The 17569-nt window shown below is 38.8% G+C and overlaps 1 protein-coding gene across 4 annotated transcripts in view; it reads right to left on the minus strand.

The window, feature by feature from the left end:
- Positions 1-1001: 1001 nt before the first annotated feature.
- The window catches only part of LOC132113886 (storkhead-box protein 2-like), a 73210-nt gene continuing 56642 nt past the window's right edge, over positions 1002-17569 (minus strand). For 3 of the 4 annotated variants that reach the window (XM_059521923.1, XM_059521925.1, XM_059521924.1), the window contains exons 3-4: positions 5063-7313; positions 1002-2345 (exon numbers count right to left, since the gene is read on the minus strand). In XM_059521923.1, the coding sequence (XP_059377906.1) occupies positions 2156-2345; positions 5063-7313 (2441 nt within the window). In that variant the 3' untranslated portion in view covers positions 1002-2155. The remainder of the gene's footprint in view (positions 2346-5062; positions 7314-17569) is intronic. The other variant, XR_009425224.1, reaches the window with a different exon arrangement.

The following is a 17569-nucleotide window of genomic DNA, read 5'->3' on the forward strand; positions in this document are numbered from 1 at the left end:
TGCAAAAATGGTATAACAAGGTAGTCCTGACTGCAGTTTATCCATTTATTGGAAAGCGTGACATTTTACAGTCCTCTAGAACTCATGAGGGGACTCGTACTCAGATGAATATGACAGATGTTCACTAAACGGAGCAGTGAACATTGTTTTACAAAAGAAATCGCTATTCTTTCAGACTTATAATTTAATAACTTATTCAAAAACTAGACTGATACTTAAATAATGGGGCAAAACAGCAAAGAACAAAAGTGTATGCATCAAAGATTTGTTTTGTATACACTTGCACGTTTTCTGGCATGGTTGCTATTCATAAATCACTTATATAGGACAGGTCAACACTGTCAGATACAAAATGTGTACTGTCATGTGACAGAGTTTGCTAGATTTGTCAATATTTATTAAAAAAAATGCCAAGAGTACCGTCAAGTATTTTTCATAAATACTGACAAATTTAGCATTCAACTTAAAAGAATGAATAAAATAACAATATCATAACCATATAAGTATTAATTGCGGTAACCACTTAGTTTTTATTAATAGCTTGCTAATAGTAATAGGACTTCAATATTCTAATAGGAAATTATGAAAAGATTATATTGCAATATTTATGATGGATTTGGCAGATTATGTATGTAAATTCAAACCTTAATGTAATATACCAAATTGTGAAATATTATTACTATTTTAAAAAACATTTTTTATTTAAATTTATTTTAAAAGCCATTCCTCACTGTTAAAAACAATGCATTATAGAAACTGACTTTTTCAGGATTCTTTGATGAACAAAAAGTTGGAAATAACAGCACACACATATATATATATATATATATATATATATACACACACACACACACACACACATATATATATATATATATATATATATATATATATATATAAACACACACACACATATATATATATATATATATATATATATATATATATATATATATATATATATACTGTAGGTATACACACACACATTAATAAATAATATTAAAAGTTTTGCCCCATATTTCAAGAATCAGTGAAATACTGTTCTAATTCATACCATGAATTTGTGTCCTAATAGAACCAAAAATAAAAATAACTATTTGTAATCATAATAATAACCATAATGACAATAAATAATTGAACATGGCTGGACATATCAGAGATATGACATTCTATTATCCACTCTATATGGGTCCTATATGATTCCAAACTCCACACAAGTTTCCTCTCTTTTACAATGAGATTCGACTCTATTAGTATGACAACAGTAGGTTATTGACGCTTGATGATGGAGTAGTGATTGAAAAGCACTAGCAGTACATTCACAGTTTGCAAGCTGAAAGTGATTTGTCTAATACAGCGGGCCTAATGTGGGGTGGACGTCTCTCATGTCTCCCTTTACAACTGTACAAAAAGTGGAGGTAGCAATGTGTGTATTCTGTTTTGTCTAGTAGTTGAGCACCTGATTAAAAGAGAAAATCTGCAAAAAAAGGATTCCAAGTTTTTTTTTTTTTTTTTTTTTTTAAAGAATAGCGGTCCATTCAATGAGAAAGCACCAGTAATTTTTTAATAGTTTTTTTTTTTTTTCAAAATAATGCCATAATGGTGGTAAGTTTTGTTAAGATTCTACATAAACGTCCCAGAAAAATCACAGGACGGCGGACAAAACACAAGGATGTGGTTAAAGGATTCCAGCAGAAACAGATGAGCTTGTTCAGATTTCCAGGGAGATTATTGTGGCCTTCAAATGTGAGACACTAAGTCAGTAGAGTTCAGAGGGACCTGAGCGTACAGAATGAAACACTAGACACAGTGATGAATGAATAGGCAAAGGCAACGCAGCCAAGTTTGGATCAGAAGACAGTTAAGACCCGTAGTGGATACATGAAGCTATAAAGGACACCTACAAATGAGTTTGATCGAGGATTTTATCCCAAAACATCGCAGATCTGCGTAAATGTAGTCCTAATGAAGTGACTTGTTTGTCTGCAGCAATATTTGTTACAAATATCAAAAAAAGTAAAAGATACCTCCAGTGAATCATGATGAAGTGTTTTTTGAAACATCGAGTTTTGAAAACAGCAGGAACAGGCGTCACACGAGCTCTGTAAGATTGTAACAGTCCTGGTGAAGTTGGCTTTAACGACGGTCCCCATCACTACACGCTGGTGATGGAGGCCTGTTTCTCCGTGCGGTTGGCGGGCGGCTCACGATTGGTACGGAAGCTGGGGGGCTGGTAGGGTGGCGGGGGTCTTTTGGTGCCAATGTGTCCTGGACTCAAAGCCATATTCTGGCGCCTGCTATTTTCCACATTACTCGAGGTGTTCGAAGCAAGGCTTTCCCGTGTGCTGAAGCAGTACAGAAGGAAAGAAAGGGAAAGAGAATGAAAGTGTTATGAAGAAAGCAGAAACGGAAAAGTAACAGGCTGAAAAATGAACAAAGATAAAGTTAGTCAAGGTTAAGAATAATAACAGTTTTGTTATTAAAACTGATCAGGGTTATGCACCATTTGGAACAGAACTGAGTATGCAGTTTAATTCCCAAATCATCTTTTGAATTTGAATCAAATTGGCAAACAGGATGTTGAATTTGATTATAAAGAAGAAGAATTAAAATGGAATAAAATTTAAATGAAGCCAAGCATACATTTACTTTTCAATGTTTTATCAGAAAAACAATGCATTGAGTAATTCTTGTAGTGCTGTTTTAACACAATACTGCATTGGACGAAAGGACTTCATCAGTGTTCAATTCATCTTCCTGTCATTTCAATTCAACATCCTGTGGCATGTGGCCTGTTCAGTTTAAAATTCAGAATTTTTCCCAAATCTGGAACTAAAAGAAAAGTTTATAAAGGACAATGGAAAAGAAAAAGGACAGCACAGGAGCAAAAGTATAAGACTATGACAAAATGGAGAATACAAACCTGAAGGACCAGAACATTTATAAAGGTTTAGGGTGATGATACTTGGATTTATGTGTGGATTCTAAAAGCCCAGTGTCAATAGATGCTACTCTCAAAAAGACCAAACTTGTCCAGTGTAAGATGCAAAACTACATGAGAGTTGTATGAATGCAAGTTGTCATATCAAAAATCATGAAAAGATTTTCATTGTTTTTGCTTTTATTATGATTGAACGGTATGTAGACAGGAAGCGAAGTGGGAGAGAGAGAGGGACAGGATCGGGACATGTTGGCTATTGGCGCAGACTAGTTAATTATGTTAAAATGTTCTATATGTCATATATCTGGATATTTAGTTATTTGTTATTGCAATAATAAATTAGATTTTATTACCCATTTAAAGCATTTGATATAGGCTTACAAACAAACAAACAAAAAAAATTACTGGCCCAAGAAACTATAAAATATATATATATATAAAAAATGTTAAAAAATATCTGGGTGTGCCCTTTTTTTTCTCTTTTTTTATAATATATTACAAAAGAACAAGTATTTAGAAAACGTCTGACATACCGCTGTTTAGAAAACAGGCAATTTTATCTTTAATTTCCATTTTCTATGAGGAGAAAGTGCAAGTGCAAGAAGGGAGAATGAAAACACAAAAAGGAATTGCACAACTAACACACACACACACACACAGGGTAAAAACTGCAACTGAACCACTGTAAAAACAACACTTTAATTTGGGAAAACAAACAAAAAACACAAACAAAAAAATTAATGGGTGCACATTTTGTTCCTCAAATGTTTGAAATGTCTCATCAGGCTTTTGGCACTGAGCAGGGTCGCCGTCACCATAGTGAAGCATTCCTAACCTGCTCTGCCTTGCAGGGTGACCTGAGTATCAGCACAGTGCTTGCTTTTCTTCATCCAATCACATTTCCTTAACATATATATATATATAAAAAAAAATCCGCTTCATCATTTTCAGCAGTTCAAGAAGTCCGATTTTTAAAACACAAGGTTTATTTCCTCAATTAGATTAAACTTCTTTATATCACTCTGGATGACACTGCACCTTTTTATTGTTGGATTTTTGCCTGCAAAACAGACTTTGCATCCAACTTTAAAATGTTTCCTGAACCACTATTATTGCAGTGCAATGTCTGAGCATGAAAACAACTACAGGAAGTTTGCAGTATGAGAGGTTTCAGACATTTGGAAGACAAGATCAAAGAGTCTGGGTGCAAATTGAAGGGGAGGACAAGGATAACAGTAGGATGTAAAGTTGCACAAGTTGCATTAGGTTCTCAAAGCAATTCATTCTTTAATTAAGGCCTCAAACATATCAATAGATAAAGTGACAGATATGTGCTTTTTTATATTACTGTATATTGTGATAATTTTATGAAACATGTCAATTAACCCATGGATTTTAGATGAGAACACACAATGCAACAATGCAGCACTTAAAATACAAACATGATGAGAAAGACAAAACTGACAATACATATTATTTAAACAAAAATTCACATAAAGAAAAAAACAATGGTGTAAACCCTTTTAAAGCCTGCAGTTATAGAACTGGTAGTGGTTTAGTGAAAACATGATCCATAGTACAGTAGTATTTAGCCTCAAACATACTCTAAGCAAACTGTTTTAGCAATGTTGTTAAGCAAGTTAAAGTTAATTAAACTGTAAACTAGTTATCTGAAATATAGCCCATCAGGTTTAATGGCACAGACATTTTAAGTTAACGATCTCTATCAGACTACTGAGGTTTATTACTGTCACAGTAATGCAAGAATACAAGATAAGTATGTACAACAGGACAGTGTGTGCACACATTTGTCAAGCATCTGTGTTTTTGTACTTGCATAGAGTATGTTTCTGGCCTCAATGTCATACACAGAGGTGGTTACTACTGCTTAAAATAAGAAAATGTAAGGTTTGCATGAACTGGGATTAAACTAAGGCTCTACAGAATTGTCTGACTGTCATGTCTATAAAACCGTAAATGTTCCTGCGAGTTAACACTGAGTTAAAAACAAGGATAATAACGTATGTGTATTCATAGAATAGCATACCCCTCATTTCAGACACACCCTGTTGCCAACACAGCAAATGAAACAAATCCTTAAAGTGGCCCTGAGTGCCTTACCGTGGGGAATTAAATCCACTGTCCACAGTCACACTACTGGAGTCCATACTGTCCAATCGGGTAGAATGGACTGATTTTTGGCTGTTGTTGCTCTCACCTTCCTTGGGACTTAGAAAGGTAAGGTTCTTCTCAAACTTCCTCTGCAAATCACGCTCTTTTTCCCGTTCCAGTAGCCATTGCATTGTTCCTCCTTCTTCTAGAACTTTCTCCTCCATGCGGTTCTTATGACTAGTCTCCTCAGAGTCATCATCCGAGACGTTGTAATAGTCGAAGGTGGTTTCTGCGCATGAAGCCTGCTCCTGAGCCAAGGATGGTGGCACAGTCAGTGGTAGAGGTTTATCAAAATGCTCCTGAGTCTCCAGGACCTCTGTTGACTTGGTGTGAGGGGACTTACCTATCGTACCTGGCCTTGAGAAGCTGCTCTCCACATAGTCTGGAGGTTTGAACAAAGTCTCTTGGCTGTAAACCTCTGGCATTTTGTCCAAGTCACCTGAGTCGGGATTGTGTTGGTGCAACAATCGTCCATTGGGGAGATGCTCGGGGGTTTGGCTCGTTGATGCTATAGAAATACTACTTTGTGCCTTTGCTGTCTCCTCTTTATATTCTATAGGGTGAGGTGGTGTAAGATGAGGGGTCAGTCGGTCCGAGGAGATCCCCTTCCAGACACTATCCTTAAAGTCATGGCTTGGTTTTGCTAGAGAAGGTGGGGCAGAGAGAGACACTTCATTTGCTGCAGTGCACTGGAAATAGTCGTCTACTGGTGTTTTGGGAGAGCAAGACTTCAGGTCATTGTAAGCAGGAAGACTATCCCTGCTTTTACTTTTCTTCAGCGTCCGGTAAAGCACAGCATCCTCTGATGATCCTCTTCCAACATCAGGCACACAAACATCAGGGTGTAATCTAGCAGCAGAGAGCATGATACGGGAATAGTGGGTCGCCTGCGCAGATGCCCTCAAAGTACCATCATCAGTGTAGTACCGACTCCTGTCATCAGGATTGCACTCAAAGTCCTCTGGGCCACCTATGTATGGACCACCAAGTGGTCCCTTGGAGTTGTCCATGGACCGTGACCTTTCTTTGGCCTTGTCCGACCTCTCATTTCGTGACTTTCTCTCTTGTGTATGACTATGACTTCGGTGGACTTTGGAATGTGACTGTGCCCTAGAAGGCTCTGGGAATGGCATTTCTGTCCGCCGCTTTGCCAGTTCCCCAGAAACATCCCACTCTGGAGCGGTGGTAAAGTGAGACTCCACAATATTAGGGTTGCTGTGAACCAAATACTTCCCCCTATTCCGCTCCATAGACATCATGGTTTCTCGTGGAGAACGTACCAATGACGAGCTGTAGAATCTGTAATCACAATTATAGGATATTTCCAGATTGGATCCTTCAGACGGATCCCCCCTGGATGCACGTGTTTTGCTATGGGAACGTGAGGCCTTGCCCTGCTGGGTCTTTCGATGGCTGCGGCTCCTCTTGCTGCGGGCACTCTGCTGAGCCGAGGAGTTTGCTTTGTTCCGCTGTGCCTTCTCCTCCTCCAAACGCTTCATTACTGCTGTGTGGCGAGCCAGGTTCTCCACCGTGAGATCTGGGTTGATCCGACGGATGATCTCCATCTCTACCTCTCTAGGAACAGTATTGGGTGTCTCCTCATCCCGCAGTGGCCACTCCTCAGGTGGGAACTGGGCTGAAAATGTGGCTAGATGTTTCGTCTTGTCCTTCTTGAAGCTCAACCTGAAAAGCTTAAGGCCAAACTTCTTAGACTGCTTCTCCCCACTGCTGCTGCTTCCATCTTTGTGTTTACTGTTTGTCTCAGTTTTAAATGGAAAACTAAGCGTACTCTTACTCTTTTCTGATGGCTGCTGAGGGGGCGGAGACACAGGAGAAGACTCTTTATGCTCCTTAGACCTTCTCTGTAAAGTTGCGGTATGCGTACTAGGGATGTCCTCCCGGTAGCTGTTGTAGGAGTCACTGTGGTTCTTGTGGTGAGGTCTTTCCCGGACACATCCAGAAGTGGAGGGTGTCATGGTACTCGAGTGAGGAGAGGTACACGGCTGCTGCTGTTGCACGCGTTCTGGTATCCTCTCGTCAAGGTGGTACCACTTGCTGTTAGTCCTAATGAGGGAAGGTGTGATGAAGTATGTCTGCTGGGTAACAATGAAATAACCCTCTGGGGTTGGGTAAATCTTCCGCTCTCGGACCAGCATGTTGAGCGTGTGCCGCAGAATCTCCATACTTGGAGTGGGGACGCCTACCGGATAGAAAAAGAGACAGAAGACAATCAGGCCCAATGCATCAAATGAAATCTTGACATCAACAACTTCCATATTATGCTGATACCACAATCTTAATATGATACATTTTTACATGATGACCAATGTTAAAATGGGATTTGAAAACTACGTTGTAACTTTTTAAAGCAAGAACTTACAATTATTCCATTTATAACAACATTTACTGTGCATTATTCATTGGTTGACTTTCATGTCATCCATGACACATCAGAGTGTTTATATCTGCATATAAGCTAAGAGCATAAAAATACATTTCATTAAATTCCCACATTCACATTCTGTCCTGTTTCATACTATATGTATGTGTGTGTTTAATAAAGCATATAAACATGGCACATTGGTGGCTGCCCTCTCTGCCTGGTTGACTGGTTTAACAGCTTTGCTCCTCTGCTGGCATTTCTCCCCGTTACATCATGTTTACATCAGGCTTTAGTTCTTAAAGCCAGCCTAGTGTGACGCAATACACCCCCCCCCCCCAACTGCAGCTAAAGTGCAGCAGGCAACACCCCATTCAAACATCCACATTTTGGGGGTCTACTATGTCTCTGTCTGCGCTCTAAACCTCTGTAGTCCAAATAGAGATATTTGTGATGACAGCTTAGTGAGTGCATTTGTGACGTCACAGTTCTAAAGGAAAACACATGTCTGTGAGCATTTTTTTGTCCAATCCTGAACTCTTTTCAAACCATACAGAAGCTTCAACATGTCAAAATATGGAGTTAAAAAAGTTGTTTGATTGCTGTGTCGGTTCGACATTTGTAGTCCAGAGCACTGCTATATGTAGATGCTGAGGTGGAGAAGGGTTGCCTTTAATTACATCATATTTGCTGCTTAGTTTCCCTGTCAATGAGGTGCAATCCTTATTCAACCTTACAAACACTCTCTCACTCACCAACACACACACACACACACACACACACACACACACACACACACACACACACACACAGACAGACATACTTAAACGACTGTCTAATCCAATTGAGAACAACAGACCTTCACTTACTGCAGGAATTTACTTTGGTTCTAAAGATCTACAGCTGTTGAGTTAAGAAGTTCTTCAACAAGATATTTTTGACAGATGTCTTACATTTAAATGACTGCTGAATGTGTTCGCAAGGCTGGACTCACCTATTCCTTCTTTGCTTTTAGCATTAATAAAATAGTTTCCAAAAATATGAAATAAGACAAATGGAAGAAATAAATGGAATGAGAACATGACCCTGGCTGGACTTGAACCTGGGTCTCCAATGAGCACCACCACTCTAACCAGCAGACATCTTTCTGCATTAACATTAGAGATGTTCCGATACCCTTTTTCTTTTCCCGATACCGTTTCCGATACCTGGGCTCAGGGTATTGGCCGATACCGAGTACTGATCCGATACCTGGGTGTGTATCTGTATATACAGCTGTATATACTACTAGCCCTGTGTAAATTGCTAGAATTATTTTATGGTGTGCTTCAGACTTATCCCTTAATAAAACATGAACAAATACATGGTGAACTACTGTTTTTATTACAGTATTTTTATTATCTGACATGAATTTGACAGTAATATTATTTATTAACTTCAAATGCAGCCAAAAATCTAACACCGCAAACTAAAAAAGGTATTTCAGTTTTACAATATAACTGTATAAAAAACTGCAACAAATAAGTCTAGGAATATAAAAAATTATACATTAATCAGATAATCTCTTTACAACAAAACAAGTAAAAAACAAGCAACCGTCTAGGCATTATTATTATTATTATTAATAGAGACGTATTATTATTACTACATAGAGACATAGCTAAATCTACTGTAGGCTACAACAGTAGCTTAACATATTGTCAATTTACTCATGTTAAACCGAACATTTATTTTGATGGGTTGCCATGAAGATCTTTGAGTGTCTGTGTTTATGATATGACAGTTTTCTCAAATGAAACGTTAAATTCTCATGAAGTGACGATTTATGCGTTCGTGTCCTCATATAGCGACACACAGCAGAGACTACAAAACAGCGAGCTCCCACGCATCTGCGCCCGTCACCCACAGAGATGTAGAATTTGCAGGAGTAATATTTAAATAGTATTTTGCAGTTTAATATTCACAGACACTAGTATATATATTTGGCTACAGTCTGGAGCCATGCGCTTAGACTAACACGGAAGCGACTGAACGCAGCTGCGGGTACTGGATATACTCGGGAGTCTGTAACTTACTACCGGTACTACAGAGACGCTGGTATCATCACATTTTTTAATTTTCAGCACCGACTTGGTAGTAAAGTGGCAGTACTTGTGGCATCCCTAGTTGCCGTTTTACTGTCTGGTTGGTCCAGTCTGAAATACTGCTAAACAGCGGACATACTGCTAACCACTGATCTATAATACAGAAGTGGCTTCACTGTCTGTTAGCAGTTTAGAACGTGATGAGCGATCCAGTCATATATAGATCAGTGCTGCTAACGAGTTTTCATTTCTTCTTCGCCATGCAGTGGTTAGGCAAAGCTAGCGGTCATAACTAGGTCTTGTTTAAGAAAATGGTATCGGATCGGTATATGGGTTCATGTACTCGCCGATGCCAGAATTTGTTGTGGTATCGGTGATATTTCCGATACTAGTATCGGAATCGGACATTTTAAAAGGTGCATCAACACAGAAAAATATCCATTCTTCCTAACCCAATACTGGTAACCAGTTCAGAGAGTTTTATAAAAATAATAATTAATCACTAGCAGCATCCAATCAATGTGGCAGAGTCTACCCTAGTCGAATCCTAGAATCTCCATTAACTAACCACTGACCATTTTTCATTTCTATAATGAAGTGCTCCTACTAATATGGATTACTTTATCTGAACTAAACAACTTTTTTAATTTTTTTCAGGTCACTGAAAAAACGTCAAAAGAATACGCCGAGCCTCTGTTGCAGAAGATTCAATCTCAATGTTTTACTTTCAGATGTCAGAAAAAGGTTTTTTTTTTCTCCAAACAAACATACTCTGTCCTCAACTGGAGGAACCAAGCAATAACAATGTGATGCTGTGTGCCTTACCAAAATATAGAATTATTTTTACAGGATCCATGCAACATCCTTGGCAGCATTTTCCAAAAAACAAACAAACAAACAAACAAACAAACACCTGTGGGAGGTGGGGATTTTCTATGAAACAATACTTGCAGTAAGATGAACTGCTACACGAGTCATATGAAAATGTGCTCTGTGGAATAACATTACATTTCAATGATGCCTGTATCCTTTATTTTTACAGTCAATGTGCCCAATAGGAGTCTCTCTCCAAAAGACTTCTATCCAACAAACAGAAACAGACAATCCCCATATGACTTTTATTAAGACACTCTGGAATGCATAAATACATGTACATGTGTTATTTTGGCAGATTCTTTTATCTAAAATGAGTTACAACAGTTCAGAGTAACCTTACAAACCTAATCAAACCAAACCAACTCAGGTACCGTATTCACACAAACACAGATGCTGACCTGCCTTCTTAATGCTAGTATTAAAAAAAAAAAAATGTACTTATGTACTTGCTACATCATTAGAAAAATGGCATCTACGCTAATATTTGTCTGTTTCTCTCTTGTTCCGAGGTCACCGTAGCCACCAGATCCAGTCTGTGTCCAGATCAGAGGGTCACTGCAGTCACCGGGATCCAGTACGTATCCAGACCAGATGCTGGATCAGCACCTAGAAAGGACCTCTACATCCCTGAAAGACAACGAAGTCCAGGACAACTAGAGCCCCAGATAAAGATCCCCTGTAAAGACCTTGTCTCAGAGGAGCACCAGGACAAGACCACAGGAAACAGATGATTCTTCTGCACAATCTGACTTTGCTGCAGTCTGGAATTGAACTACTGGTTTCGTCTGGTCAGAGGAGAACTGGCCCCCCAACTGAGCCTGGTTTCTCCAAAGGTTTTTTTCTACATTCTGTCACCGATGGAGTTTCGGTTCCTTGCCGCTGTCGCCTCTGGCTTGCTTAGTTGGGGACACTTCATCTTCAGCGATATCGTTTACTTGATTGCAAATAAATGCACAGACACTATTTAACTGAACAGAGAGGACATAACTGAACCCAATGATGAACTGCCTTTAACTGTCATTTTTGCATTATTGACACTGTTTTCCTAATGAATGTTGTTCAGTTGCTTTGACGCAATGTATTTTGTTTAAAGCGCTATATAAATAAAGGTGACTTTGACTTTGGTATTATGGTCCAAGTGGAGAGGTTACCATCCAGGGGCTGGATTCACGAAAATCTTCTTAAGAAATAATATAAGATAAACTACAAGTAGTTCTTAAGAATGTTAAGTGCAATTAGTTCTCAAATATATTCTTAATTTGAATTTCTTAAGAACATCTTAAATTTTTTTAATTAAGAAGAAAACTTCTTAACTCACACTTTATTATCTTTTTGCGCTTTCTGTAGATTACCCTAATAATCATATTAAGCATTTACACTATTTTCGTCACGACTTTGACTGGCACTCAGCTTCACGTTTTTAAATGTGGCATGTTTTTGAACAGTGACTTTTAAAATAGCCTGTCTCAAGCTGCAGTGATATGTTTAATTTATTTTTGAGCTGTGTTTTTGCCCTCTCATCCGAGTGAACACTTCAAGTATGTGTGTCCATGCTTCTACAGCAACACACCTTGCAAATTCATGTGCACTGAATACTGCCAATGAGATTATGTCATATTAACAAGCTCAAATTAAAAGCATTCAATTAAAGCTCCCTATCTTACTAGTTTTAGAGTTGCTTCTGAGTTTTAAAGTCAGCAACAAGTAGCGTCACATGTAGCCTAATCATGACTGATCAATAGGCCCTCACCCGCCATGATTTAAAATGCTGTTTAACATACTGTAAACATTGTGTCAACTTATTTCGCAAGTATGATGAACACGCTGAAGTGCATGCACTTGTATCAAACGTAGCACTGTCAGTTGTCTTTGGAGATTCTTAATACTCCTTTCTGTTTTTTCAATCGCTTTAAGTAAACGTCGATTCCATGTCCATTATTGTGAAACCGGGCGCTACTCTTGACCGGGCGCTACTCTTGTCCGGGCGCTACTCTTGTTGTAGCGACCAGCAGCAGGTGTGTTGTTGTCTGTGTTTGTTTGTCAAGAAGTGCTAAATAAGTTTCTTGTTTTGACTCGTTGTTTGATGGAAATGGACTAGATACGATTGTTCATTTAAGCAGTCGCCATGGAGATATACTACGTTGTCATCTTATGGACTTTATGGATTTATTATGTCCAAGGCGAACACAGCCAGCAACGTGAGCCGGTAAGGACATACTCTCGGGAATGTTTGATGCGCTGGAACAATCCGCGTATGGGAAATATATACTGGGACCCGCTTGTATCTGAAGACATTCTAGCCGAGATCTCTAGGCGCAGGTCTCCTGGAAATGGTTCCAAAAACTCTCGTAAAGAGAGGAAGCGAGGAAAGAGAGGTGGCGTACGACTCCGGTTAAAACAACAAAAAATACGCCGTATTCCGCTCCCTTCAATAATATTTGCAAATGCTCAGTCACTCAGAAATAAGATTGATGAGCTACAAGCAAATTCGAACTATCTACAGGAATACAGGAACGCCTGTATTATGGCCTTTAGTGAGACGTGGCTGTCGTCTAAAGACATCGACACGGACTTATCGATCAGCGGCTTTGGGGCGCCTGTTAGGATGGATAGAGACTCTGAAGTCACAGGGAAATCTCAGGGTGGTGGAGTGTGTGTATATATATAAACCAGCGGTGGTGTAGCAACATCACCGTCAGGGAAAAGATATGCACTCCTGACATCGAACTGCTTTCCCTCTCCGTTCGTCCGTTCTATCTCCCGAGAGAATTTCCCCAGATATTTGTGACTGTAATATATATTCACCCCAAAGCAAACACACAAACTGCTGCTGATATTATTCGTAAAGTGACTCAAAGACTTCAATCTCTTTCCCCGGATGCCCCATGTCTGCTTATGGGGGATTTTAATAATTGCAAACTGAGTAAATCCCTCAATTTTTATCAATATGGCACATGTCCAACTAGAAAAAATAAGACTTTGGACAATTGCTATGGTTCAATTAAGGAGGCTTATAAGGCCTCCCCTCTGGCTCCCATAGGATCTTCAGATCACTGTACTATTAATCTCATCCCGGTGTACAGACCTATACTCAAAAGGGGGGGGGGGGGGGGGGGGGAGTTAAAACTAGAGAGATTGAGATCTGGGATGAAGAGTCTGTTCTGAAATTACAAGGTTGTTTTGACTGCACTGATTGGTCTGTTTTCATTGACTCTGCTTCGGATATAGATGACCTTGTTGATACTGTATGTTGCTATATTTCTTTTTGTGTGGATTCTATTATTCCAAAAAAACATGTCAAAGTGTATGCAAATAATAAGCCATGGGTCACTAGCTCATTGAAACAAGTATTAATGAAAAAGCATAGTGCTTTTCATAACGGGGATGAGCATGAAATAAGGGAGGCAACGAAGGAGGTCCGAGCAGAAATCAAGAAGGCTAAATTGCAATATAAAAATAAGATAAAGGAAAGACTGGGCAGTAACAACCTGAAGGTAGCATGGGATGGGGTGAAAAGAATGATAGGGTTGCAAAAAACACAAAAAAATCAGTCCAATTGCCAATGTATACAAATGATAGTGAGTTATCTGAAGCATTGATCACCTTTTTTTTCACGTTTTGATATTCATGACTTTTCAGACAAACTAAAGAAATTAACAGAGGAACAGGCTCAGGTAAAATCTATTCCTTTCTCAATCACAAAAGAGGAGGTTAGGTCTGTATTTAAGAGAATTAAGGTAAATAAGAGTCCAGGACCGGATGGAATTACTGGGAGATTGTTGAAGTGCTGTTCAGAGCAGCTCTGTGGGGTGTTTGCCGACATCTTTGAGATGTCCTGGGAACAGGTAAGGGTCCCAATGGCTTGGAAAGAGTCTATCATAGTTCCAGTGGCAAAGGGCAACTCTGTGAGCACACTAAATGACTTCAGACCAGTGGCATTGACCTCACTGGTCATGAAGTCATTTGAAAGGATTGTAAAGCGGCTTCTGCTGTTCAGGGTGGGTGGGGCCCTGGACCCCATGCAATTTGCATATAGGGCTAGCAGAGGGGTAGAGGATGCCCAGATTACACTTTTAGATCTCCTGTATAGACATTTAGAGGGTCCTGGTACACATGCCAGGCTCTTGTTCTTGGATTTTTCTTCTGCTTTTAATACTATCCAGCCACATGTTTTAGCCAGTAAATTATTATCAGAATTTAACATTGAGAGTAATCTTGTGTGCTGGATTATGGACTTTTTAACTAACAGAACACAGCGAGTTCAGGTGAATGGTTGTCTCTCTGGAAGGCGTGTCTCTTCCACTGGCTCCCCGCAGGGTTGTGTACTTTCACCTTTACTATACATCCTCTACACTAACGATTGTAGGAGTCAGTATAGAAATAGACACATCCTGAAATATGCTGATGATACAGTTATTGTCAGTTTACTGCAGAAACATGAATCTCAGCATGGGCCAGTGGTCGATGAGTTTGTAAGTTGGTGTGACAGGTCTTTTCTCCATCTTAACACCTATAAAACCAAGGATATGCTCATAGATTTTAGGAAAAAACAATCTGGTTCTCCTCCACCCACCTATATAAAAGGAATCAGCATAGAGGTGGTAGAGCAGTACAAATATCTGGGCACTGTGATAGACAATAAACTTAAATTTAACATAAATGCAGAGATGATCTGTAAAAAGGGACAACAACGATTGTACTTCCTAAGGAAGCTTAACTCTTTTAATGTTGATAAGGTTATCCTGTCTTTATTTTATAAATCTTTTATTGAATCTGTCCTTACTTTTGCTTTTATTGCCTGGTATGGGGGCATCAGCCTGAGGGAAAAAAATAACCTCAGCTATATTGTAAAGGTGGCTGGTAAGTCAATAGGCTGCCCACAGGTTTCCTTGACAAATATTTATGAGAGGCAGGTTATGAGGAAAGCAGATGCCATATTGGATTGTGTAAATCACCCCCTTCATTGTTCTTTTGAGGTCCTCCCCTTAGGCCGGAGATTCAGAGTCCCTCGTTTTAAATCAAATAGGACAAAGAACTCTTTTATACCAAGTGCAATTCGGTTGCTAAACTTGCATAATTCTTGATCTAGATGAGTAGTAGTGTAACAGTGTTTTTAATTAGTAGTTGTATTGTTATTTGTATGTGTATGTGGTGTTTACCTGTTGTGCTACCTGTGTGTTTACCTGGCTGTAAGACAAGTTTCCCTTAGGGGACAATAAACTGAAACTGAACTGAACTGAACACGAGACACAACAAAGTTCCGATCACAGCGTCCTACATCCTCCTGTTGTTAACGTTTTTCTTCTTTGTTCACGTTGTTAAACGTCGCACACAAATGACATCGCTGTCGACCGGCTTACATCATGTCCTAGTTCACGCGGGCTCGGTGCGAATCCAACCCTTTGGTACTGGGAAATAGTTTGTGCAAAATCGTCCCAGTACTTTAGTACATTTAGTTCTGGAACTAAACAGTCTTTGCTGTTATTTCAGGACATCCCTATTAATATTGCTACTATGTTTTATATGTAGCTAGCGTTGTTGTAATGTTTCACGAGTTCACACTTACATATAATAAACTGAGTAAAGGGTTATGCGTATTTGGTGTGCTGTCCGGGGAGAGGGGTCCGAGCTCGGCATTTAGCCTGGACCCAAGCGCTCCCCCTATTTGTTCCTCCCTGTGCTGGGTTAGGAACGGGCTGAAGGTGAGGAGTCGGGGTGGTGAAAGACTAGAATAACGAAGTTAGGACTGCTTTGATTATTTATAGGGGTTCTCTCTTGCGCTGATTGGATAGATGAATGTGATTACTGATGATGAATTGGCTGCGTTAATTATCTGCGCGTGCTCCTCCCGAAACTTGTTCATAAAACATCACTTAAATATAACAATTGCTTTGAAATAAACGAATTCTGAATTCTTCTAAAGTTTTCTCTTGAGAAAAAGAAAAAAAGATAACACTCTTAAGATGAATTTTTGGGAATACAAAAAATTAACTTTTTTCTTAAGTTAAAAAAATAAGGGGAAAAAAAACAGTTAAGAAGAAATTTCTTCCTGAATCTGGCACCAGGTATGCAAACGCACAGCTTTGTGACTTGGGGATGAGGTCATGATTCTATAACAACCTCATAGACTCACAAAATAAGAGACACAGAGTTCATTATGACTCAGCATCTGCTTCATCTCTTTAGCTCACTCTGACACAATATATTCAACATCACATTACAGCTGAATCCGACAAACCTGTTTGGCTCAAAAAAACATGACTGACAAGTAATGAAATAATTAGGGCTGTGCCAATAAAATTTGGAAATTTGGTTTATTTTGAATAAACCACAATATATGGCCATGATTTTTCTAGACATGTCAAATTAAACAATAATCTTGAATCTTACAATGATTTCTTCAGCCATCAAATTTACTGAATACTAACTTCATTATCTTTCCTTGTTTCTTGTATGTTTAAACTCTGATTTAAATGTCTTGACTAGTCCTCTGATTTAAACATCAGCAGCAAAAATGCAAATAGTTTGATTCAATTCAGGTGGATAAATTCAAAATCGTTTTAATCTATTGTAGAGAAAATACCTAGTCAGAAACCAGGAACTTTAGCTACATCAACGAGCCATAGTGTGCAATGGCACAATTTATACTTCAATTAATGATGCATTATTATATTCCAAAAACAACTAAAATCAGCATTTCAAAAAATAAAAATAATAATACTTTATACTTGTGTTTGCCTCACACTTTAAGTCTATATTCATTCACTATGTATGTGTGTACTGTTAATATATAACATACTCCCACCACTAATTTCAGCAAAACACCATTATCTTGTGCTTTGTTTCCGCAAAATAGCATATAACAACGGATGTTAAACTTTGTTTAAACGCCATGCTTTATTAAGCTCTAAATAGAGACTTTACCCAGATGTTCCAGGATATGTCTATTATCATGTGCAAATGGCTGTGTAGATGGTTACAACTGGTGTTACTAGAAAAAAAACTGAAGTCTTTAATGCAACACGTGGGGTAATCCAAGACACAGGGTAGTATAGACACAACACTGAAGTAACATAGACAATCCTGGACAACAACTGAAACACAGGGACTTAGATA

This window comes from Carassius carassius, chromosome 33 (genome assembly GCF_963082965.1).
Source record: "Carassius carassius chromosome 33, fCarCar2.1, whole genome shotgun sequence".
Classification (NCBI taxonomy): Eukaryota; Metazoa; Chordata; class Actinopteri; order Cypriniformes; family Cyprinidae; genus Carassius; species Carassius carassius.